General features: G+C 34.2%; 4 protein-coding genes across 6 annotated transcripts; 2 read left to right on the top strand and 2 right to left on the bottom strand.

The window, feature by feature from the left end:
* Window positions 1-3,881: 3,881 nt before the first annotated feature.
* Window positions 3,882-5,964, top strand: LOC111886227 (pentatricopeptide repeat-containing protein At2g20710, mitochondrial). The gene is made up of 2 exons (XM_023882463.3): window positions 3,882-4,305; window positions 4,565-5,964. The coding sequence occupies exons 1-2, from the start codon at window positions 4,012-4,014 to the stop codon at window positions 5,687-5,689; spliced, it is 1,419 nt and encodes a 472-aa protein (XP_023738231.1). The 5' UTR covers window positions 3,882-4,011; the 3' UTR covers window positions 5,690-5,964.
* A 1,800-nt stretch (window positions 5,965-7,764) lies between these two features.
* On the top strand, window positions 7,765-12,659 carry LOC111886206 (myb family transcription factor PHL7). 3 transcript variants are annotated; one of them, XM_042901118.2, is made up of 7 exons: window positions 7,765-8,037; window positions 8,116-8,161; window positions 9,550-9,730; window positions 11,424-11,543; window positions 11,648-11,705; window positions 11,873-11,942; window positions 12,020-12,659. In XM_042901118.2, the coding sequence occupies exons 2-7, from the start codon at window positions 8,156-8,158 to the stop codon at window positions 12,353-12,355; spliced, it is 771 nt and encodes a 256-aa protein (XP_042757052.1). In that variant the 5' UTR covers window positions 7,765-8,037; window positions 8,116-8,155; the 3' UTR covers window positions 12,356-12,659. The 3 variants fall into 3 exon arrangements, with proteins under 3 accessions (XP_042757052.1, XP_042757053.1, XP_042757055.1); XM_042901119.2 differs by having other exon boundaries at window positions 7,766-8,037; window positions 9,517-9,730; XM_042901121.2 differs by having other exon boundaries at window positions 7,766-8,037; window positions 8,116-8,163; window positions 9,538-9,730.
* Window positions 12,660-12,702: 43 nt separating this feature from the next.
* On the bottom strand, window positions 12,703-14,662 carry LOC111886181 (uncharacterized). Its single transcript, XM_023882411.3, has 4 exons — window positions 14,327-14,662; window positions 14,095-14,227; window positions 13,711-13,872; window positions 12,703-13,384 (listed from the first exon to the last, which is right to left on the bottom strand). The coding sequence occupies exons 1-4, from the start codon at window positions 14,512-14,514 to the stop codon at window positions 12,872-12,874; spliced, it is 996 nt and encodes a 331-aa protein (XP_023738179.1). The 5' UTR covers window positions 14,515-14,662; the 3' UTR covers window positions 12,703-12,871.
* A 4,436-nt stretch (window positions 14,663-19,098) lies between these two features.
* LOC111886180 (protein ENDOSPERM DEFECTIVE 1) lies at window positions 19,099-21,738 on the bottom strand. The gene is made up of 6 exons (XM_023882410.3): window positions 20,406-21,738; window positions 20,013-20,132; window positions 19,814-19,930; window positions 19,633-19,722; window positions 19,407-19,514; window positions 19,099-19,312 (listed from the first exon to the last, which is right to left on the bottom strand). Exons 1-6 carry the CDS (start codon window positions 21,525-21,527, stop codon window positions 19,244-19,246), a joined length of 1,626 nt encoding a protein of 541 aa, XP_023738178.1. The 5' UTR covers window positions 21,528-21,738; the 3' UTR covers window positions 19,099-19,243.
* Window positions 21,739-22,484: the final 746 nt, after the last annotated feature.

Below are 22,484 nucleotides of genomic sequence, written 5' to 3'. Positions count from 1 at the left end.
AACCTTTACATGTGCCTATGGGTAAATGGGAAGACATTGCTATGGATTTTGTCACTAAACTACCCAGAACAAAGAATGGTCATGACATGATTTGGGTGGTCGTTGATCGATTCACTAAGAGTGCGCATTTCATAGCGGCCAAGGAGAAATGGTCTATGGATAAGCTTGCGAATTCTTACGTGAAGGAAATTGTGAGGCTTCATGGTGTTCCGTTAATGATTGTGTCAGATCGTGACAGCCGTTTCACCTCACGATTTTGGAAAAGTCTACAAGAGGAATTGGCTACCAAGTTGTGTTTGAGTACAACTTACCATCCATAGACTGATGGTCAGAGCGAACGGACGATACAAACACTTGAAGATATGCTGAGAGCATGTACCCTGGAATTCCAAGGTAATTGGGATGAACATTTACCTTTGGTAGAATTTTCCTACAATAATAGTTTCCACTCGAGCATTAAGATGGCACCTTATCAAGCTTTGTACGGGCAAAAGTGTCGTACGCTGTCTTGTTGGCTTGAGGCTGGGGAAAAGCAGTTTATGGGACCAGAGATAGTCTATCAAACTGCTGAAAAGTTGAAAATAATTAGGGAGAGAATGTTAGCAGCTCAGGATCGTCAAAAGAGCTATGCTGACAACAAGCGAAGACCGATGACTTTTGAAGTTGGAGATTTGGTTTTGCTTAAAGTCTCGTCATGGAAGGGACTTATAAGATTTGGTAAAAGAGGAAAATCAAGTCTAAGGTTTACTGGACCGTTTAAAGTTCTTCAGAGGATTGGGAACCAAGCTTACAAGCTCGAACTACCAGAAGAACTGAATGGAATTCATAGCACTTTCCATGTGTGTTATTTGAAGAAGTTCATGGGAGAAGTTCCCGACATGATTCCACTTTCGAAGTTGAGAATCGATGAGAACAAAAGGTTGATTGAAGAACCAGAGGCAATCGTTGACCGAAAGACTAAGAAGTTGCGACGCAAGATGGTCGAGTTAGTGCTTGTCCTATGGAAACACACGAATGGGTCGAATCTCACCTGGGATACGGAGAGTGACATGATGAGTCGCTACCCGCATTTGTTTGTTGATGTGTGATTCAGGGGACAGAATCATTCTAAGGTGGAGAGAATTGTAACGCCTGTGTTCCTGGGCTTGTCATTAATGTTGATATAATAGTCTTGGTTAACCTTTGTAACCCGTTTTGAAATAATAGAAGTGTATTATTTGAGTATTATGTGTTTTGTGCTTAATTGTGTGACTTAATTTAATTAAGAATAAAAATAAGCGTCAAAATGAAATGTTAGATAAAGCCAATATCTATGGATAATGTTGTAGTAGTTGAAACGAGGTTTCCGAATATATAAAGAATGTCGAAATCCGAGTTATAACGAAGAAGTTATGACTTGTCGAAGTTTCGCGACAGAACCGGCACAACGTTGAATGACGTAAAATACGAATTTAAGATAGAGCGATATCTAGCCTTAGTAATCTAAATGAAATTCGTAGAGTTCGTTAAACCGAGAGCGTGCATAAAAAGAACGCTCAAATCTGACTTCGTATGAGGAAGTTATGATTTTTCCGAAGTTTCGACTTAGTAGTATGCAGCCCGAATCCTCGATTTGAGATCGAGTGATTTTTAGCCGAAACAATCTAAACGAGAATCGAAGATCTCGTTAATAGTAGTGAAACGATAAAAAGACAGACGAAAACGAAGTTCAGATGAAGGAGTTATGAATTTCGAACGGAGTTTTCCTGTCCCGGCCTACTAAAAATAATATATTAAAATTAAAGTCAAAATTAGCCAACGGAGTCTAAACGAGAGTTGTAGAGAATATTCTCACCTTCGCGTCGATATAAAGAACGTCGAAAACAAAGTTCGTATGCGAAAGTTATGAATTTATGAAGTTCGGGGCGCGAACCCAAAGTTGTGTCAGAGTTCAAGACGTGAACTGACTTCTGACGCCTTCTGGAGCCTGACAGAGCAAGTAGACGATGACGCATGCAATGACGATCAATCCCCACGACGTGAGAATTAGAAACTCATGACGTGAACCCAGAAAATTCACCTTATAAATAGAAATCAAGGGTCAACTGGTTTTGGATGCTCCTCCCTTGCTCTCTCACTCCCAATACCCTCTCTAAGCCCTATTTTAACCCCCGCCCCCCCTTCCGGAAGCCCCGATATCATCCCGAGACCCGAAGCTCGATGATCCCGCGAAGAAAAGAGTTTCCGAGTCGAAGCTCTGCCCGTAAGAAGCCCGGTGAGTAAAGTGAACCCAGTTTCACCGAAGAAGTACTACTCTTATATCCGTAGTGTTGTCCGATCATCTTCTGATCAAGTGAGTGTGTAGTCACTTTCTTCTAACGCATAATTACGAAATATTTTATACGAAATACGTGTTATGTGTATATTTTGTTGTTATATGTATGAATGTATATTCACTTTCTTCTATCTCATAGATATGATTTATTCTCTATGAAATACGTGTTATGTGTATGTGTCTCATCTGTTGTTTGGAATATGTATTGAATGAGAATGCTATACAGGTTTTAAACTATGTATAAAAATATATATTTTTATCTACTAAAATGTTGGGTAGAACATGGGTAGATAGTTGATGTGTGATAAACATATGAGAGGCCTCGATGTTGTTGTTGTTGATCTAGTTATTCAGTGGAGTATGGATAACGACCACAGACTCTTTCTAGACAGTCCTGTGGAATGCTAGCAGACTCATAACCTATAGGTGTTGTGAACGATGTGTTCACCGGTGTACTCTATCCCCCTCATGGTTGTCTTTAGGACATCTACTGTTGAGGAAACCCCTTTGCAGTAATGTCCGTCCCGATGAAAATCCTAGATTAGGTCCCTTGAGATAGATGTTGTTTTAGGGACGTAAAGTGAGGATAACGGGAATGGGTAATCGGGTTATTGTTGGTTGGTGAAATTAAATATAATTATTTATTGTGGGTTGAAAACCCTATATGCTCACTAGGCTCTCAAGCCTGACCCACTCAGTTTTGTTGTATTATAGGTAGTGGCGCGAGAGCATAAGTTGGATGACTTATCAAGATCTTTTGATATTAGACCAGTTGTTATATGTAACTGTTGTATGGTCTATCTTTTGTTGTTTATGCTTTTGGTCTGTTTATTGGAACATGACATCCCGAATATTGTTATATAATGAAAATGCATATCTTGAAGAAATGCTTTGATAAAATTTATTTTATCATATTTTGTTTTGGGAACTAATTCCGCAACTCTTTTAAATCAATGGATTTACTCTGAAATTATTTTAAAAGCATAAATTAAAACGGTATTTTCTGGTCGTGATTTTGGGGATGTCACATGTTTCTTTTTCTATGTCTCCGATTAGACTAAACGAGGAGCATTTCCCCAACATTTGTGTTGCCGAATCTCTAGTGGATCTACAATCGATGCCTGAGCTAAGGATGAAGAAGACCGGAGAGAGAGAGAGAGAAAGAGAGAGAGAGAGAGAGAGAGAGCGGGGGGGGGGGGCATTCATATACAAAAAACAAAGGGTATTTTCGTCATTTACAATTATTTAACAGGATCTGTTAACACAGTTAGTCATAAGGGTCTTTTACGTGCAATGTTTGCTCCGGAAGAACATCTCAGGGAAAAAAGTTTCGTAGGGACAAATCAAGGTAAAACTATAAAGTTAAAGGACCATCCGTGTAATTTGTTCGTTTTTTTATCAGGAAGGATACAAAGAACTTTTTCATTTTGATTTTTTTATAAAGAAGCTAAAGAAAAAGTCTTTCCACTTGATGCTCTAAAATCTAAATAATCGAAATCTCTGCTCCAAGATTAATGTAACAAATTTTTGAAAACCGAAACAAATGTGGGCATTCTGCAAAATACAGAAACTATGGAGACCAAAATGTGAAATTCATCAAACATTTCCTTTGATGGAATCCTAACCTAAACCCTCATATCCTCAGACCTCTCTGTAGTTACGCTTAGCTTCCAGAAATTTTGAAATCTTTCAAATCAATGGTGGCTTTTCGATCCTGTAATTTTGCTGATCACTCTTTATTATCAAATTCGAATCGCATTTCTAGAATTTTGTTTAAAAACTCATTTTCCTCAACAAACGCACAAAACCCTATTATTCGAAATCATGATGCTCTGTATAAGCGCATATCGCCGGCGGCAATAACGCCAAAGACTTCAGTTGTTCCGATACTCGATCAATGGGTACAAGAAGGTAAAAATATCGTAGCTGATGAGCTCAAAAACATGATCAGAGTTTTCAGGAATCACAATCGATATTCCCAAGCTCTCCAGGTTAGTATATGATTCTATCTTCGCTTTTGTTTAATGCCATTACATTACTAGTATATGAAAGTTAGGCAACATTTGGTCTTTGTAGATCTGCCATTCTGGTGTAAGAAGTTGAAATTTTGTTGGCCATGATTTAGTGATCAAATCCTTAGCTTTGAACTTGAAATCACTTGGATTGGGTTCGACATATGAATGTTATAAGAATTTGAACAAAATTGCACTTATTTATCCCTGAATATCTTGCTACATATTCTGATTTCAGCTCTCTGAATGGATGACTAACAGAAGTTACCTTGACCAATCATCTGGGAACCTTGCGATTCACTTGGATTTGATTTCAAGAGTCCATGGTCTAGAACAAGCTGAGAAGTTCTTCGATTCAATCCCAGACTCTTTAAAGAATTTCAAAGTCTATGGAACACTCTTAAACTGTTACGCCTTCAAGAAATCCTTAACAAAAGCAGAAGCCACCATGGAAAAGATGAAACAGTTAGGGTTCATGACTACACATTCTTACCATAGCATGTTAAGTCTATACACCAAAACCGAAAACCATGAGAAGCTAGTCAAACTCATTGACCAAATGGATAAAGCAAATGTTCGCTATCACAGACAAACATATTACATTCTGTTAACAGCATACGCCTCTTTTGACATCAAGTCAATGGAAAATCTTCTTGCTTACATGGAAGCCAATCCTTACCTCCCCCTCGATTGGCATGTTTACATCGTTCTTGCAAAAGGGTATCTAAACTTTAATCAAGTTGAGAAAACCCTAGAAATGTTAAAGAAATCAGAGGAAAACATCTTTCAGAATACAAAAGGTGTTGCTTATGAAATCTTGCTTACAATGTACGCTAGTTTAGGTAAAAAGGATCATGTTTATCGTATATGGAATTTGTACAAGAAAACATGGAGGAAAGTTGATAACAAAGGGTATCACCATATGGCAAGTTCATTAGTGAAGTTGGATGACATTGATGGAGTAGAAAAGATTGTGGAGGAATGGGAATCAGTAACTCCAATGTTTGACTTTTGGGTAGCTAATGTTTTAGTCAATGGGTATAGCAAGAAGGGTGATTGGAAGAAAGCTGAAGCTTTTGTAGATAGATTGGTTAGTGAAGGTAAGAAACCTCCTAGAAGCACGTGGGATAGTTTGGCAACTGTGTTTAGTAAACATGGAGAGATGGAGAAGGCTATGGATGCAATGAGGAAGGCGATTTTGAGTAATGGTGATCATTGGAAACTAAATGAAGTTACTTTGAGGACATGTGTGAAGTATTTGGAAGAAAAAGGTGAGATGGAAGTCGCAAAGGAGTTGTTGAAATCAAGTGAGGGTTGTAGAGATTTGAAATTTGTTAGTGATGTGGTGGAGGTGAGTGGATGAAGGGAGATGACTTTGTCAGGTCAGTTTGACTTAATACAGAAACAACGACTTGATAAAGAAAGTCAGGAGAAGGAAATGCACTTTCATCTGTCAAGTCCTAACTTTTTATAAATTTGCTTTTATTTACTTTTTCGGACTTGATAAAGAAAGTTAGGGTAGGGAGGTGTACCATTTTGGTAATGATTTTCTATTGTTCGGTTTTTAGTTGTATTTGTAAGGTTGATTTTAGTTTGTATTTCGGTGGTAGGAGTGGACTTGACATTATTTTATTTTAATCGGTATAAAATACCAAAAACTTGCACAAAATAACAACCTATCTACCCCTTACTATAAAAAAAGATAAAAATATAGTATTTTTTCTTGTAATGTCAACAAACTTACATTTTTTTGATGGCATGGTTCTCGTTGCAATTTTATCATCCGCGTCCACTAGCACATGAACAAACACGTTTAATTATGTCGGATTTTATGAGATTTAAATAACATTTAAAGTGGTATTTAGTTTTAGTTTTTCTTTTAATATTTTACTTATTTTAATCAACCAATGGTATTATGATATTGACTATTCAACAACACGATTTATACCATAAACTACTATATCTTAAAATAGATATGTATGAATTCATGGTTATCCAAAGTTTTTTTTTTTTTTTTTTTTTTTTTTTCTTTATGGGGGAGGGGAATGGGAGAAGACTGATTAAAATAATTAAACTAAACCTATATTATAAGCTAAGAAACTTATATACTAAATTAATGCAAAGGCTTCTAACTTATAATTCTAAACAAATGTCAAATGGTAATGTTTCCTAATCCTTTAGACTTGGAAACCAAGCAACCAAATAACTCCCAAAGAGGGAGTATTCACTCATACTTAGCATTTTAAACAAATAACCATCATTATATTGTTGGATTTGTCGAGGAAAGAAAGATTATTATCATTACTATATAATAGGAAAAGTATTGAGAAAATATCTAAGAACGATAAGGGGGAAAATTTTAGAATATCATATAAATAGTTATGGATCTCACAAAGATAAGAGTTTATGAACTAAATTTAATTGTTGTAATACTAATTCTTAGTCATGGTGGGTTGTGAGAACACCACTTCAAATACAATTTCATCACACAATATTATAGAATGAGGGGCTTGAATATAATAATTTGAAGTTTTAAATAATAGAGTCTTATTAACAAAACTTTACAGGTTTAGTAAATTGGTGTTGTTCACTTAATTAGATCACTTGCATTAGTATTGTTTAGTGTTATTTGTTTGTTTTCCTGTTAACTATTCTATTTGTATTATCGTCAATAGTTGATTTTTTGTTTTTTTATTGTTTTACTTATGTTAAAAAGATAAATAATATGAGAGACAAATGATCTGAAATGGGAAAGAGAGACGTGTAAGGTTAAATTAAATTAATGGAATTTTTGAAAGAAACATAAAGCAAAACAAACATTTTAAAATGAAGATGATGCATATTTTAGATATAATTGTAATTTTGGGAAGGACTAGGAAGACAAAAATTTAAAGGAAACGACATTGTGAGGCTTATTTTGGACAAAATTGGTGTTACTTTGGGGCATATTTTTTTTAAAATTCCTTGACAAATTATTTTTTATGACGATTCCAAACAATTTATTTGTATTTATATTTAGAAGTTAATATTGTATGTTTTGCCCAAAAAAAAAAATGAAAAAGAAATCCTTTGACATAAGTCTTTAACTTTTATTTATTTTTATGTATTTATGAAGAAAACTTGATATTTTTTTAGTTTATGTTAACATTGATAAGGTTGTTTGATATGAACTTATGAAGGAACATAAATTATGGAGACAAAAATATTATGTACTGTGTACAGATCAAGTAAAATTATTTATAAAAAACATAAAAATAAATAGACATTAAAAATATATACTTTTTTGAATTTTCTAACAAATGAATATGTTAGAAAAACATGAAAATATTAATATTGTAATGCTTAGAAAATGAGAAAATAAAGGGAAGTTAGCCAAGAGATGAAACGATGAAAAAGACAAAAACGTGAAAAGCAAAGCATCACCATAACAATTTACACCAATAGCAATAGCCAATGGATGATGACTTGCCTTTGGACTTTCTTTCTTCCTTCAGCCCAAACCACTACCAGGAGGCAGAAGGAGATAGCATAGCCATAGCCATAGCCATAGCCAATCCATAGCCATACCCATATCACTGTAGCAGCAGGCGCAATCCAATCATCTCCCTCCATTGTCACTTCGATCTCATCTCCTCCAAATTTCAAACAACATTCAAATCCCGGGGCTTTTGCTATCTTTCTGTGCATCTGATTCTTTGGCATCTGGAGCCGGTCGGTGTTATCTTCTTCTGTTTCATGTCTTATCAATTGCATAAACATCTAAACAAAATTTCCATTCCAATTTCACAGTTTGCAGTCCATCGGAAGCAGTCGATCGAATTGCAACTATATGGAGGTGTAGTTGCTTCACTTCAACCTAACTTTGTACCTAAATATTGATTCTGTTTGTGTACCTTTGTACGAATTCAATTTTATGCTATCGTGATTTAGATGCGTAACATAAACTTCTGTACGAATTCAATTTTCTGAATAATTCGTGAGCTTTCATACCTTAATAATCTGACGATCCTATCTGATCGAGTCACGTGAATAGCTTCTAGATCACCTTAATTTTAACCTTTCTCGGGATCTTCAGCCTGTTTTTCGCTTAGCCTAAAGATACTTTCTGGTTGAATTGGAATCAGTGAACTCTGACGTTTTTGTATAACAAAAATAGATACTCAAATAGAATGATCCTGCATTAGACAATACCATTGTTTTCACGGCCTTTCCATTTCCAATTGCTGCTTGTTTTGTACATTTTTTGTTATTATCTTTCAACTAAGAAAAATACAGCCCTGTTTCTTTTCTGTCCCATGAATCGTTGTTTTGACAAGTGCTGTCTAGATAAATGATGCCTAAAAACATAGGCATTCTTGCGCTAATGGAAGTGATTAAATGAGATAAATGTGTAAAAGGTTTAGGACTTAATGAGGGAAACCTTCTTTTCCCCAACTTTCTCTACGAGTATGAAGTAATTGTTTCCTCTGAATTAAGTTATAAAGAAATACCCATATATAACTTACCAGATCAAGTCCATTAAGTAAAACAAGAAACAATATGTTTTAGAGGGATACATGGTTCAGTTTCTGCCTTTTCCTTTTGCTGTCTGCTTTTGTAGTTGTTTTCTCCACACTCTATGGTGTTGTTTGATGTTTCTTTAGACTTGAGCCTTCAATGTTTATTACTTCTTCCATTGATGGTTGGTTTTCATACTTATGAACTTTGTTGTAGCTTTTTCTGTTCAATTTTGCAATTCACTTGTTTTATCTAGCTGCCTGTTTCTGGATAAGCTTAGTACCAATTGTAATTAGGATCAGTGTAGACCTTACTCTTCCATGGCTGAATGAGTCGAGATCAGCAATATGGTTGAAGTTTTTGTTGATTATGTTTTTGCTATTGGAATGATATACAATACTTTTGTCATCTTTAAGATTAATTTCATTAGCCACACGTAGTGAATATACTATTTTGTCTCAATCATTCCACTTGTATTAACCCTAAATTTGTCGCAAGTGTAAATAAATCATTACTCTAAATTAGAAAGCTAACTTGTTTTCATGTCGGTATTTTAGCACTTAGATATTTCACTTTTTTTGGGTTCAACTTTTTATCCTTACACTATGTTTCCTCCTGTTTTGGAATACATGCTGATCAAGGTTTGAGTTTTATGGCTGTTTCTATGTTAATTTGTTATTCATTTTCATTTAGGTGAATTAAATGTGTGTCTAGTTTTAAGTCTAGGAAAGAAGATATTATGTGTTGATCATCAAGCAATTAGTGGTGCAAATTATTATGGATGTGGTGAGTGGAGCTAATGGTCATGACAACAGCTCAAGTCTAGCTTCTAAACAACGCCTTCGTTGGACACATGAGCTTCATGAACGATTTGTTGATGCTGTGGCACAATTGGGTGGCCCTGATAGTAAGTTTCCTTGATCTTCATTATCTGAATTTAAGTTTATTGGTTGCATTTTCTTCTTGCTTTCTTTTTTTTTTGAGCATATAGTTGAGTTTTCTACCATTCTCTCTATATAAGCAGACTATCACTATACATACTTCCAGGCATTAGACTATGCATGTGTGTCTTTCTATTGCACAAGAACTGGAATAAATTGTTTTTCTTAGAAGTCTAATAAGATATGCAGTGTTTCCATTTTTGAGAATTTGTTCAAGTGAACTAATATATAGTCGTATATTAATCATTACAAAATCAGTTATGGTTCATTTTGGTCCACAAGATCTTTAAGTTGAAGTGAAAAGATATATTGGGTATTTGGGTATCTGTGTTAGTTGTTTGTTGATATCTTTTTTCAAGTCAAACTCTGCAATTCTAAGTGGAGAGGGATTAAGCTATTGTTTCTTTTTTACTTAATGGTCTTACTCTGAGAAGCTATTTATGGGTGTTTCTTTTTTACTTGATGTAGAAAGAATGGTTTAATAGATGTAGTTGAGTAAAAGAGGCTTTCCCCATTAAGTCCTTACTATTTAGTATTTACAAATTTATCCATCTTAATTTTTTACTTTTCGCAAGTGTGGAATTGTCTTCTCAAGTATCTTTTAAACATCAATCATCTGGAATGGACTTTATTGATAAGACACTGAATGGGGAAAAGCAAGAAATACCAATATGTCCTTAAAAAGAAAAAGGTTCTTAAAGCTGCAATTTTAATAACCAAGAAACACCAATATATCCTTGTTGTCATAACCTTAACTAACAGTTTCCTTAAATGTTGGTATTTCATTGTTTATATGAAATAAGCAAATATCATCTAAGCTAGAAACAGAAAAACCAGGAAAGAAGTTGTTTGTTTTGTAATTTGTATGATGGAATGGAATTGAGCATTATAGTAGGAATGTGTTTCCTTCCATTTTGTTATTTTTGTTCCTTAGCAGGGAGTATAGTTTTACTGATGTAACCTTTAGTGACACAAATGCTTTTAAAAAATTTCGTGTTTTTTAATTAACTTACAGTTTTATTTACTTTTAGTAACTAGAGAATATATTTTATTATTATAATGAGGTTTTATTATATTTAATTTCTATTAATGTAAACAGAAAATACGATAAATTTGTACTTGAATAATATGAAGAGTAGAGTTAAAAAGTTGATAAGAAAAATCATTCCATTCCTGAAGTGAGAACCAAACATAATAATGGAAAGTAACGTGTGATTCCATTGCCTGTTGTGTCTATTCCGTTCCATTCAACTAAAGAAGGAATCGGCTTGCAGCTGTGCCTCCATTATTTTTTAGGGTTAAATCAGGAAATATCAAATTATCAATTTACTTTCACTCCTACCTTCATTTCTTCCTATCTCAGTTGTCAGTGTTCTACTCTGAAAAATAAAAAATCTGCCCTATTATTATATATAGCAATATCATCAAAATACAAAGCAATTTTCACAGATAGATTTCTCAAAGTATTATGTCCTAAATATTGAATTATTATTGGGTGGCTCGTTTAAACTACAATGTGTTAATAAGAAAAAAAATTACAATTACAATACTAATATGCTGTTAATAAAGTAGTGATAAATGAAAGTATGTTGTTATTTATTGCATGTAATCCTATTTTTAATTGCATGACTGATTTGTGAGGCTTGACATGTTTTACAGGGGCTACACCAAAAGGCGTGCTGAGAGTGATGGGTGTTCAAGGTCTAACAATTTATCATGTCAAGAGCCACTTGCAGAAATATAGGCTGGCAAAGTACCTCCCGGATTCCTCTTCTGAAGGTATTCAGTATTCTATTCTGTATTTTAATCTTTATTGCATTTAGCCTCAAAAAATAGATGTGCTGACTGCTGATTGATTATTTTGGTGAAATTCGTAATGCAAGGAAAAGTGTTTGACCAGAAAGAATCGGGTGACATGCTTTCCAGCTTGGATGGATCATCGTAAGTCTTGTTTGTTTTGTATTGTCTGATGGAATGGAATTATCGACAATTCTTGAAGGATTGTTGATTTTGCAATATAACCCATTTTTTTTTTTTTTTTTTTTTTTTATAATGATAAAAGTATTTAATAAAATTAGAACTTTATTTTCTGAAATATGTTTGTGCAGTGGAATGCAGATTACAGAAGCACTGAAGCTGCAGATGGAGGTGCAAAAGCGACTGCATGAGCAATTAGAGGTCTTATTTTGCCTAAAATAAAATGCTATAATTAGCTTTAAAAGTAAAGTAGGTTTACATATATGAAAGTGTTATAGGTCCAAAGACAGCTTCAACTACGAATAGAAGCCCAAGGGAAGTACCTAAAGAAGATCATCGAAGAGCAACAGAAGCTGAGTGAAGTCCTATCAGACGACAACTGCCAGGAATCCAAAAACCCAACCGACCCTATCACTCCACCTCCTCCCATCATCAAAAACTCTGCCACCGATGAACATGAGCCCTTAACCCCAGACTCTGACCGTGGTTCACCGGTTATCAAGAAGCAACGAGTGAGCCTCAGCCAAGGGGTCGGCTTAACTCACCAAATACTCGACTCCAGCTTAAGGCAACACCCGGTTGTTTATGGAATGTCAGTTAACAATCAAGATTAAAAATTAGACTGAGCCAATTGAAATTGGAATTTGTCCTCAGGGAATCGGGATTGTTTTCTACTTTGTGCAGTTTCTTTATATATATATATATATATATATATATATATATATATATATATATATATATATATATATATATATATATATATATATATATATATATATAATTTATGTTTGATTAGGTGGGATGGGTTTGGGTGTGGTAATACTCTTAAAACTTGTAATTCATGTTATGATGCCAAGACAAATTAAATGATGATGATGATGATATTTATGTATTTTATTCATGGTGTGATGTTCTCCACTGGACGTTCCGTGTTATATAAGGTCCAAATTCTACTCAACTGTAACAATAAAAACAGTTTTGTATATATATATAAATATAATGAACAATCAATAAAAAATTACATTGTTATTTCTTTCTTGCATTTAACAATGAAACATATCAAATCAGCAACTCAACTCAAAACACAAAGATGAAAACTGATAAAACATTTCCGACAACCAGTAGGCTACCTACCGCCTAAATGCATTCCCTTCACTCTTCCTTTGTGAATAATGTGTTCTCCGGCGAACACTCTCCTCTATGGTGGAGCTGCCGCCCTTCTCAGCCCCATAAACGCTTTTATGAGCCGCATCCAGGAAGTTCCGCCCACCGGAACTTCCATGGCTAATCTCCTTAGCATCATCATCCTCCGCCTGCTTCAACCGCTTCCATCTTTGTTCTTCATGAAGCTCCGCATCCATTTGCATCTCCTTAAGCTTTCTAGCCCTATCCTCTTTCGAAAGTGCATTGCTATTTCTATGAACTGGCGGCCGATGATGCCTCCGCTCTTCCCTGTCCCTGTGATATCGTTCCGGTGAAACCCTATCCCTAGCGGCATTCTTTGAGCGGTCCTCCACTTGTCGAACATCATCATCATCAGAACTCATACGATGTTTAGAAACCGTATGTTTTTCATGTTTTGACTTCTTGCGGTGATGTTTTTCTTTGTCTGAGGTTTTATCCTTCTGCTTCTTTGCTTCAACCTGATAAACAAGATTATGATGGTTAGATACATTGTGTTTATTACACAGGACACTTTGTTGGGCTATTTTCGATGATATGGGGTAGAGAAAGGGCATTCACGTCTTTCGCCATAGACAAGGGAGATCAAGAACAAGTCCCAGTCCCACCCAAAAAGGTGGGACAGGGAACTGCTCTTGATCTTCCATATGCATCAAAAGACATGAATGCCCTTTCTCTACCACATATCATCGAAAATAACCTACAAAGCTTGCCTAACTGACTTCTGTCCCATGAAATGCATCTAAAATGACTATAAATTCTAATGAAAACAAAATTTTGAACTTACAGATTTACGGATCATTGCCATCTGGACTGGATTATTCTTTACACGAGCTAGTGCTTCCTGTTCACGCTGCTTTATCATAAGCAAAGGATCCGAATGCAGTTTCCTCCATGCATCATTAGCAGACTGTGGCTTATCTTCGAATAAAGCCCCTGGTGCACCCGCCTGTTACAGCAGAGATTGTTAAATATGAAGCCCCAAGATAATAAAAACTGTTCAAATGTAAAAAGATTGATGTAAATTAGAAAAAAAACTGAGGATGTGATTGTAACAACTCATAACGGGAAGGATAGTTATAGTGGGATCACTTGATATGATTGAAAGCTAGTGTAACCTATGATGTCAAATTTAGGATGAAGAAGAAACTGAAAGGAAGAATTAGGGCACCTTGTTTGCAGAGGTGGAGGGTTCAGGTTCCGCCTTCGGGGGGAAAGATTCAAGAGCCTTGAACCCCGTATCTGAACTGTCCTTCCTTGAGGATAATCCCGAATCGTATAAGAAATCCAATCGTTCTTGCTTCCTGAAATATTAGAAAAATGAATCGGTAAGAATGTGAAAGATGAAACCCTAACCCTAAATCTGCGAATATGAAATTAGGGAAATAGAAAGAGGAGCTTACGGAACTAAGCCGGCCTGTTCCTGAAGTTGACGAAATTCGGCTTTCTCCCTTTCCTCGTGGATTTGCTTTCGGAGTTCCTCGAGCTTCTTCTGTTCGGCATCGTGCTTCTGCTCTGCTTTCCAAACGTTTTCAATATTACGCAGACTACCCGTGTGCCATCCTTTCTTGTTCAGAAACTTCAAAGCCATTCTTGAAGAGCGGTGATTTGGTGTTTACTTGATGATCGAAACGACTCCCTCTTTATCGTCCTCAGATCGCCTCAAGAGTAGAAGATTTTGCTTGAAAGAAGATTTGATTATCTATACAGACGATAAAAGGTCAGATGAAGGGTTAAGGGACATTCACAATCACATTTGACAATTAATTACTTCAAATATCTTTTTTGTTTTAAGTTTTTTTAATATTTTTAAAGAAAAAATTAACTCTGACTGAATTTATTTATAATTTTCCAAGATTAATCAATTATAGAATTTACCAAAATAGCCCACTAATTTTATAAAGTACATATGTAAGGTTGGAAAAATATTTATGAAATTCGCCAAAATTACGTTGTTTAAAAAAATTAGAAGAAAAAAAACATAGATTATCCACAAAAATCCAAGCTTTTATCCAATATTACCAATTTTTTGAGTTATAAATCTTCAAAACGCATTTTCACAAAAAAAAAAAAAAAATTTGATATTGTACCTTTGATATGTAAAAATAAAAAATAATTTTTATCAAAAGTTTTAATGGATTCTTTGTATGATCGACCGAACAAAAACAAATAAATCATGAGGCTGAAGACAAACTATGTATATGTTTATTTCAATTAAGATAATGATATACTACAAAATTTGAACCGGACAATTAACCGTCTATAGATTATTTTTCATGTTAATTTATATTATTTTAAAAAAATAAACTAACAACTACAAAATAGATTTAAATAAACACCTAGTTAATTATTTTGATAAAAACACAATTTAAACTAAAAATTCACAGATAATTAAAAGAAATTGATTTATTAATCAAAAAATTTGTGAACCTAACGTGGAAATATGATGATAACTAAATAAATTAAGATTAAGTATGCATAAAATATTTTTTATAAACCTACTAAATAAATAAATAAATAAATACTAATATCAAATGTTACACTATAATATAACAAACAATTAAACATATGAAATAATTAAAATAAAATATACAACTTTATAATATCTTCATTTGTCATGATTATCACATATACATAGATATAGATGTGATCTAAGATTGTTACATTCACAACAGGTTATCATTGACCAAAAAGTTTCTTGAAACTCAGAGTGAAACGACAGATATCATAGGGAAGTCAATCAAAAGTCTAGTATGTATAAAATATCTTTTATAAAATACTAAATAAATAAATAAATAAATAATTACTAATATCAAATTGTTACGGTATAATATAACAAACAATCAAACATATGCAATAATTAAATAAAATATAAAGTGTTATAATATCTTCAACCAAGAGTTTTTTAATATATTCATTTTATATTCATGCCAAGTAGAGAAAGTCAGAAAGCAAAAGCGAGAGACAGAGAAATAGAATGAGGTTGTATATATGAGGAGAGAAAAATGCAATACATACAACGGCAAGCTGAGTTACCACTAAAGAAGTGTGACGGGAAGTGGCGAGAGATAGGGCAAGAGTCAGAGATGGTTTGGGAGTGATAGGCCCAATGGGCTCACGAATGGGAAACGACGATGATGTCTGGTGGTTTTGAGGTTTCTTGATTTTTGGCTTTTTGAGATCTAAAGGATACTTGGAAATATTTTTATTGTTACATTGATTGATACGATCTCTCTCTTCTAGGGATGTCAACGAGAGCAAACAGGACGGTGATTGCTGATGGGTTTTGAGCATATCAAACAATCTTATGTGTGCATGCAACTCTAAATAATTTGATCTACATTTTCTCTAATTGAACATACAAATTAAACAACAAAGTAGAAACCCTAAAACACTAGTATATACTCAAAATACACAGTTAGGGTTAAGAAAATCATACCTCAATTGATATGTAGTAATAACAATGAAAACATTGTGTTGTTGAAGCCTTAAGAGCAAGCGCCACAAATGTCGCGCCTCTAATAGTTCACACCCAACACTAGCAAGAAGATGAGAGATGAGAGATGAGAGGTAAGAGAGAAATTTTGGCCCTTGCTTCAATAATAGAGTAGTCGAAATATCCAAGGTGTAGGACTCATTATGTAGTGCTAATAGGAAACCCTAGATAAACTCAAAACCAATATAATAATATTATATTGTTTTGGTAATTATCCAGTTTCCTAGTTATTCTCCAAGGATAATTCTTAAGCTCCAAGAAAGCCCTTAAAACCATCCACACCATGCATCTTGCTTAACTATTTAATAATTGCACTTTGATTCCCTGTCTTTTAATTTATTCTTTTAATCCCAAAATTAATTCCAATTAATTTCTGATTTATTATTAATTAAATAATATGATTTCTAATTAATATATTATTTCCATATATAATACATTAATAAATCATTTATTTCAATTTATTAATCAAATAATAAATTCAACATATCTCTCCAAAAGTCATCATGTCCAGTTGCTAGTTTTGAGGGCAACCAAAAAGGACTGTGCTACTATTAATTTAAGTATATACCAATTATAATTATGAGCTTAGACACCTAATCCAACAATTGTATCCCCCCCAAAAAAAATTTACCCACTCCCTCGCCCCCGCCCTCGATTGATTTTGGGCTAACTTATTTGGGCTAAAAATACTATTTTTTGGGTAACAAATAGTTATTTATAGCACAATTTCACATGTTACAAACAACTTAAAAACATATTTTTTGTTGAATTTTGGTACATAAAAATCATTCTATTGTTTATTGTATTTATATAATTAATATATGTAATAATGTAAATATATTTAATTTATTAACGAGGCCCCCATGGCGGTTTCGGGACGGGACTGTCAACCCTCGCTCCCGCTCCTGTCCCCGATTTTTTTCAGCAAATACCCCTATACTTGACGGGGACCCCACGGGATCGAGGTCCCACGAGACCTTTTGACATCCATACTCTTCCGTGCATCTCTCTTTGATAGTTGTTATCTTCCTATCTTTTAAGCATATCTTTTAAATTTTAGTTACAATCTTCTTGAAAGTTAATTTGTTTCTAGAATATGTACTTATTTCTTCATATGAAATTTTAATTGTTGCAAGAATAATAGTAAATAAGGTTTAAAAAAAAATAGGGGGGGGGGGGGGGGGGGTCGATGGCCCCTCCTGGCCCCCATCGAATTCCACCAATGTATATGAATAGTATCATGATGAGGATTTTGCAAAATCCTAAAATGTGTCCAAAAATTCTTCTTTGAAATAGTGAGAAATCATTTTTTTGTTATTTACACGTATTAAAACTACATTATCATAAAAAATAAACTTCAAATATCAAATAATAATCTATACTAATAAATAAAACCTATTTTCTGCCACATGTCATGTCCTCATTAATTTGGACACATGACATTTTAATAGATTTTTAGAATTTATTTAATTCCACATGTAATTTTCTGATTTGTTTACATATCACAACTTATTTTGGTTACAATATTGAGAGATGTAAATATTTCCTTGAAAAATAATTGATATATTTATAATGTAATAAATGTCATAATTAATGAGAGCTCTAAAATTGATATTGATATTAAATATTGATATTAAATTTAATGTTTAAATATGGGTCTCACACCTAGTAATAATAATAACAGCAAAATATATCTATGTTATCAAGTTTTAATTTGGGATATCAAAATCAGGATCTTACTTTTTTTTTTCTAGAATCCATTTCATTTTCTAAGGTATTGATTAAGTTTGAATTGGGATCAAAATCTTACTACATTTAAATAGTTATAAGTTTAAAACTAAAAATATATCTCTATATTTGACTAATAAGAAGTTACATAGTGTTTGGAACATAGTGATCAGCTTAAAATTAATATATGAACTTAAATCTAAGTATCTAGATAATCTTCCATGACAAATGATGTACACATGTCATTTTCCCCCTTTATAGTACAATTATTTTTTCTCATAAAACTCTTTTAGTAAGTGTAATGAATGCAATAAAATCGTCTAATAAACAAATAACAACTCACCAAGATGTGAGGCTTATGTGGCTTTCTTCGATATACGATGTTTAATTTTCGAGCTCAATAGACAAATTTGGGGCTCGACATTCAAGTAGAACTTTAGATGCTCATTGTTAGATACTAAAGACCAAACAAAAAATGGGTTGGATCATATCATCATACGATCTTATGATCATACGATCTTACGATCATATGATCTTATGTCGATCTTGCTACAAATCGATCATGTTGCAATTTAGATCGTTTTTACTTGTACGTTCTTACGATCAAAATCATGATCTTAAAAACACTAGTTCCAATAGAATCATCAATTATCCCAGAATAACGACATGTTTTTCATGTTTGTTTTGTTTAAATAATGATCGTCAAAACACATTCTCGTGATATGTTTTTAAAGAGTCTTTTCCGTATAACAAGCAATACAATTATGTAGTTTACTTTGGCTAAAGATTGGATTTGGAAGGATAATTTGCAAGTTTTCTTGCAACGAATTAGTCGTTTCAATTGTATTGTGAGTAGGTGTCCGTAAAAATCAACAAATAAACAGCTACTCATAAAAAAGTTCACACATCAAAATAACCTAGAAAAATTAGCACACTTTGTAACAAGTAATATAAACAAACGAAACATCAATCAACTTGATTGCAGCACGCAAAAAGACCATTTTATTATTATATTTTGTTACTATATAGAATACAAATCTTGTTGTCTTCTTTTCTTTTCATGCTTTGAATAAATTTAACACCCAAACGTGTCTTGTTATTTTTGTTTGGAAACATTGCTACAATGTAATTGAATTAGATGTCCCCGTAAACTGCACTCTTTCACCTGCAATGCAATTCAAACAAAAAACAGTTAGCCAAAATTTCAAGATCCATTAATTTTTTTTTTTTTGCATAAAAGTTCTTGAAGAAAGTCAAACCTGTGATGTATTTGTGTTTGCCAATAAATTTCCGCATTCCTCTACAAGTGCTTTTTCTATATTGATAACTGTCGCTAATTCTGAGCTCAAACTATCCATTTCTTCCGCCTGGATTTCGAACAAGATTCAGTAAATTACATCTTTTTGGACATTTTTTAAAAGTATTTCAGAAAATGATGATGGACTTTGATATTTAACTCATGTCTCCTATATGTAATGTTGTTACCTTAGGCAGGAATGTTTGCATGTGATCAACTATCATTTCTGTTGTTTTTACTGCTGAATCAAGAGCCTCAGCTGCTTCTTTTATGTTAACCTGCCAGAAAAAACCGCCTCTTCATCATCATCAAAACATACCAATAGGGATAATATGGTAATTTCACAAGGTAAAACAAGTCATGTCTTACCTGAACATTTCCAGTTACAGGAAGCCGAAGCAATGAGTTGGTCAAAGCAGTGGTTGTGCCTGATAAGGAACATGTGTAATCTTCCTCAAAACCAGACCATTCATCAAGATAAGGCATCTAGAATAACCCACAAATAGAGCCTCAATACTAATGAAATTGTAAAAAATATAAATGAATAATACAAAAATCATTTATTCACCTGAGCCTCAATAATGGTGGAAACTGCTTTTATGCGTTGCAGTATTGCAAGTTCAGCTTGCTTCTTCTTCACAGTCTCACGTAGATGAGCTATATCAGCTCCAAAGGAAAATAGTTGATTCTACAGAAAAATACAAACTTTCTTTAATCAGAAATATTAGACAATTATGTTAGAAATATACTTGACTTTCATCAAGATCAAGTTGATTCCACAGAAAGAGTAAGTTTCTTGATTACAAGTATTAGACAATTATGATAATAACAATATACAGATGTAAAAGGTGCTAAAGACTATTATTATATCCTGAAATAGGTAATAGATGTCATCAGATCAGCCTGCATTTATCAAAAAAATACTTTATGTACTCATAATTATCAACAAGGAGAGACAAACCTCCATTGATGTTTTGTGGGTTTGCGTAGTGACTTGTGCTTTAGCGTTTGCGTATCTCCATTGCAAGTAATGATTATGAAGCAATTTTAAAGAATGGATATCTTCTTGGGAAGATTGAGGTTTCCTTGCCTTTCTTGAATCAACACCGAGTTTCATACTGGTGGGTTGTGGTGGCAGGGAGTTGGTTTTGAAAGAATTCTGACAAGAGGATATTGACAAATTAAGAGATCGGGAGCAAAGGGAAGACGAAGAAAACTTGGATAACGGAGGACAATTGCCAACGTCGGTGGTGCTGCTGCAACTGCTACTTCGAACGATCAATCTGGTGGATAATGTATCTTCGGCTGTCATGGAAGATCTCGTATCCGGAAGAGGCCATGTTCTGGTGTGTTGAGAGGAGATTGGGGAATTAGGGCACGAAGTTGAACCCCCGTGCATCTGTTCCGATTCGTTTGAGGGAGGTTGGGATTCAACAAAGCTCTGAGAAATTGCTACAGCGGTATCATTATTGGAGCTAAGATTGGACGATGAGAAGGACAATCCCGTCGATTGCAAGAGTTTAGCAGCATCAGTTACCGATGAACTCGTCGTCTGACGCTGTGGGAGCCTGAACCTTGAGGGAACGATCCTATCTGTCGTAGCTATTGGCGTATCAGATCTGGAAGATTTGCCTGTTCTCAGAGAGGTTGATTTAAATTTCTGAACTCCAAATCCATTCTCTTTGGCACTTTGTTTCCGGTGAATCGGAAAGGTATCAGGTTTAGCGTGCTGAAACGGGGTGTCCATGCTCCGAAAAGTCTCTGGGATGTTGTCGTGAGAAGAAGAAAAAGAAGCAGAAGAAGAAAGGGGTTCATGTTCATGGCTGCGCAGCACCAAGCGTCTCTGAGAGGGTGAGGGTTTTGATGATCTTTCAGGCACCGGAGTTGAGACGGAGTGATTAGATCTGGATATAGGTGACTTCATGGTCAGAGAGTGGAGATCGCCGGCAGATGAAGAAGCGGCTGGAGACATAAACCTGGAGCTGACCTCTCTAACTCTTGGGCGGCGGTGAGGCAGAGGAGGAGGAGGAGCCCCCTGATCCGCCGTTGAGCCTGGAACAACTGCGGCAATGGAGTTGCTCATTGTCACCGGAAACAATGGAGGTGATTCAAGTGAGAAATGGTGAGGGAGGTCGGAAAAGGAAGATGGAGAAAGTAGCCGTTGCTGATTGTTTTCAAATCTTGGGGGAGCAACGGTTCACGACCATAAAAATTGTTAATGTTTGCTTCCGTTTTAAATCCATAAATAATGTCTTTATTTTAGATATATTTCCGCCCAATTATCTTTTTAATCATTAACTAAGTTTTGCACGATTATTTATGATGTATACATTTATATACATTATATTAGATTATATTAGATATAGTCATTACATACCTAATAAATAAAAAAAGTAAAATGATATCAAGTCACTTCACCTTTACCACATCCTTACTGTCATAGATACCATAATCTAAAGGGAAAATGACTTAAAGGTAAAAATGTTTTAAAAATCATTGAAGTTTTGATTTAAAAAAAAAATCATCCAACTAAAACCATTGTATTAATAAAAACACCAACCAAGTATAAGTTTTGTTCAGATCCAAGCTAATGGTAACCGATTGTTGTGGGTTATAAGATGACTTGGATTAAAATTTAAAGAGTTGGCATAACAATCAATGACATGAGATAAGAGTGGGTGACATGGAAAAAAGTTTAGGGTTTGTCCCAACCGAATGATAAGTTATTATACCCTTATACTCCATGTTTGCTTGGTTATGTCATATTTCATATTTGGTTAGTTATTTGATTTATTTTTGTTGTATATGAAAGATCCAATCAAAACAAAATGTTCACTCTGGAAATGGGTTGATGAAGATGCATGACCAATAAATAAGAATAAGAAAGATGATGTAGAAGCAGAAGCAGTAGTCGATTCCATTGAAGTGAGAATATCAATTTTGGAAACGATTTCAATGAGCACAAAGGGAAGGCGAATAAGAAATCTATGAGTTTTACGAAGGACTTTGCTCAAATGAGTAGGGAATTGTGGGTTCATAA

The sequence above is a fragment of the Lactuca sativa genome, chromosome 4 (assembly GCF_002870075.4).
Source record: "Lactuca sativa cultivar Salinas chromosome 4, Lsat_Salinas_v11, whole genome shotgun sequence".
NCBI classification, from domain to species: domain Eukaryota; kingdom Viridiplantae; phylum Streptophyta; class Magnoliopsida; order Asterales; family Asteraceae; genus Lactuca; species Lactuca sativa.
Note: the sequence above shows the minus strand (reverse complement) of the source record. Positions and strands in the feature narration are given on the sequence as shown.

Excerpts from the sequence above, each read along its gene's own strand:
- LOC111886227 (XM_023882463.3), top strand. The coding sequence starts at position 4,012 with ATGGTGGCTTTTCGATCCTGTAATTTTGCTGATCACTCTTTATTATCA. Across the intron at positions 4,306-4,564 it reads GATATTCCCAAGCTCTCCAG|CTCTCTGAATGGATGACTAA; the intron begins GTTAGTATATGA and ends TTCTGATTTCAG.
- LOC111886206 (XM_042901118.2), top strand. Across the intron at positions 9,731-11,423 it reads ACAATTGGGTGGCCCTGATA|GGGCTACACCAAAAGGCGTG; the intron begins GTAAGTTTCCTT and ends CATGTTTTACAG. Across the intron at positions 11,943-12,019 it reads GACTGCATGAGCAATTAGAG|GTCCAAAGACAGCTTCAACT; the intron begins GTCTTATTTTGC and ends AAAGTGTTATAG.
- LOC111886181 (XM_023882411.3), bottom strand. The coding sequence starts at position 14,514 with ATGGCTTTGAAGTTTCTGAACAAGAAAGGATGGCACACGGGTAGTCTG. Across the intron at positions 14,228-14,326 it reads GAACAGGCCGGCTTAGTTCC|GAAGCAAGAACGATTGGATT; the intron begins GTAAGCTCCTCT and ends CTAATATTTCAG. Across the intron at positions 13,873-14,094 it reads CCTCCACCTCTGCAAACAAG|GCGGGTGCACCAGGGGCTTT; the intron begins GTGCCCTAATTC and ends CTGCTGTAACAG.
- LOC111886180 (XM_023882410.3), bottom strand. The coding sequence starts at position 21,527 with ATGAGCAACTCCATTGCCGCAGTTGTTCCAGGCTCAACGGCGGATCAG. Across the intron at positions 19,931-20,012 it reads CCACCATTATTGAGGCTCAG|ATGCCTTATCTTGATGAATG; the intron begins GTGAATAAATGA and ends GGGTTATTCTAG. Across the intron at positions 19,313-19,406 it reads CAAACACAAATACATCACAG|GTGAAAGAGTGCAGTTTACG; the intron begins GTTTGACTTTCT and ends ATTGCATTGCAG.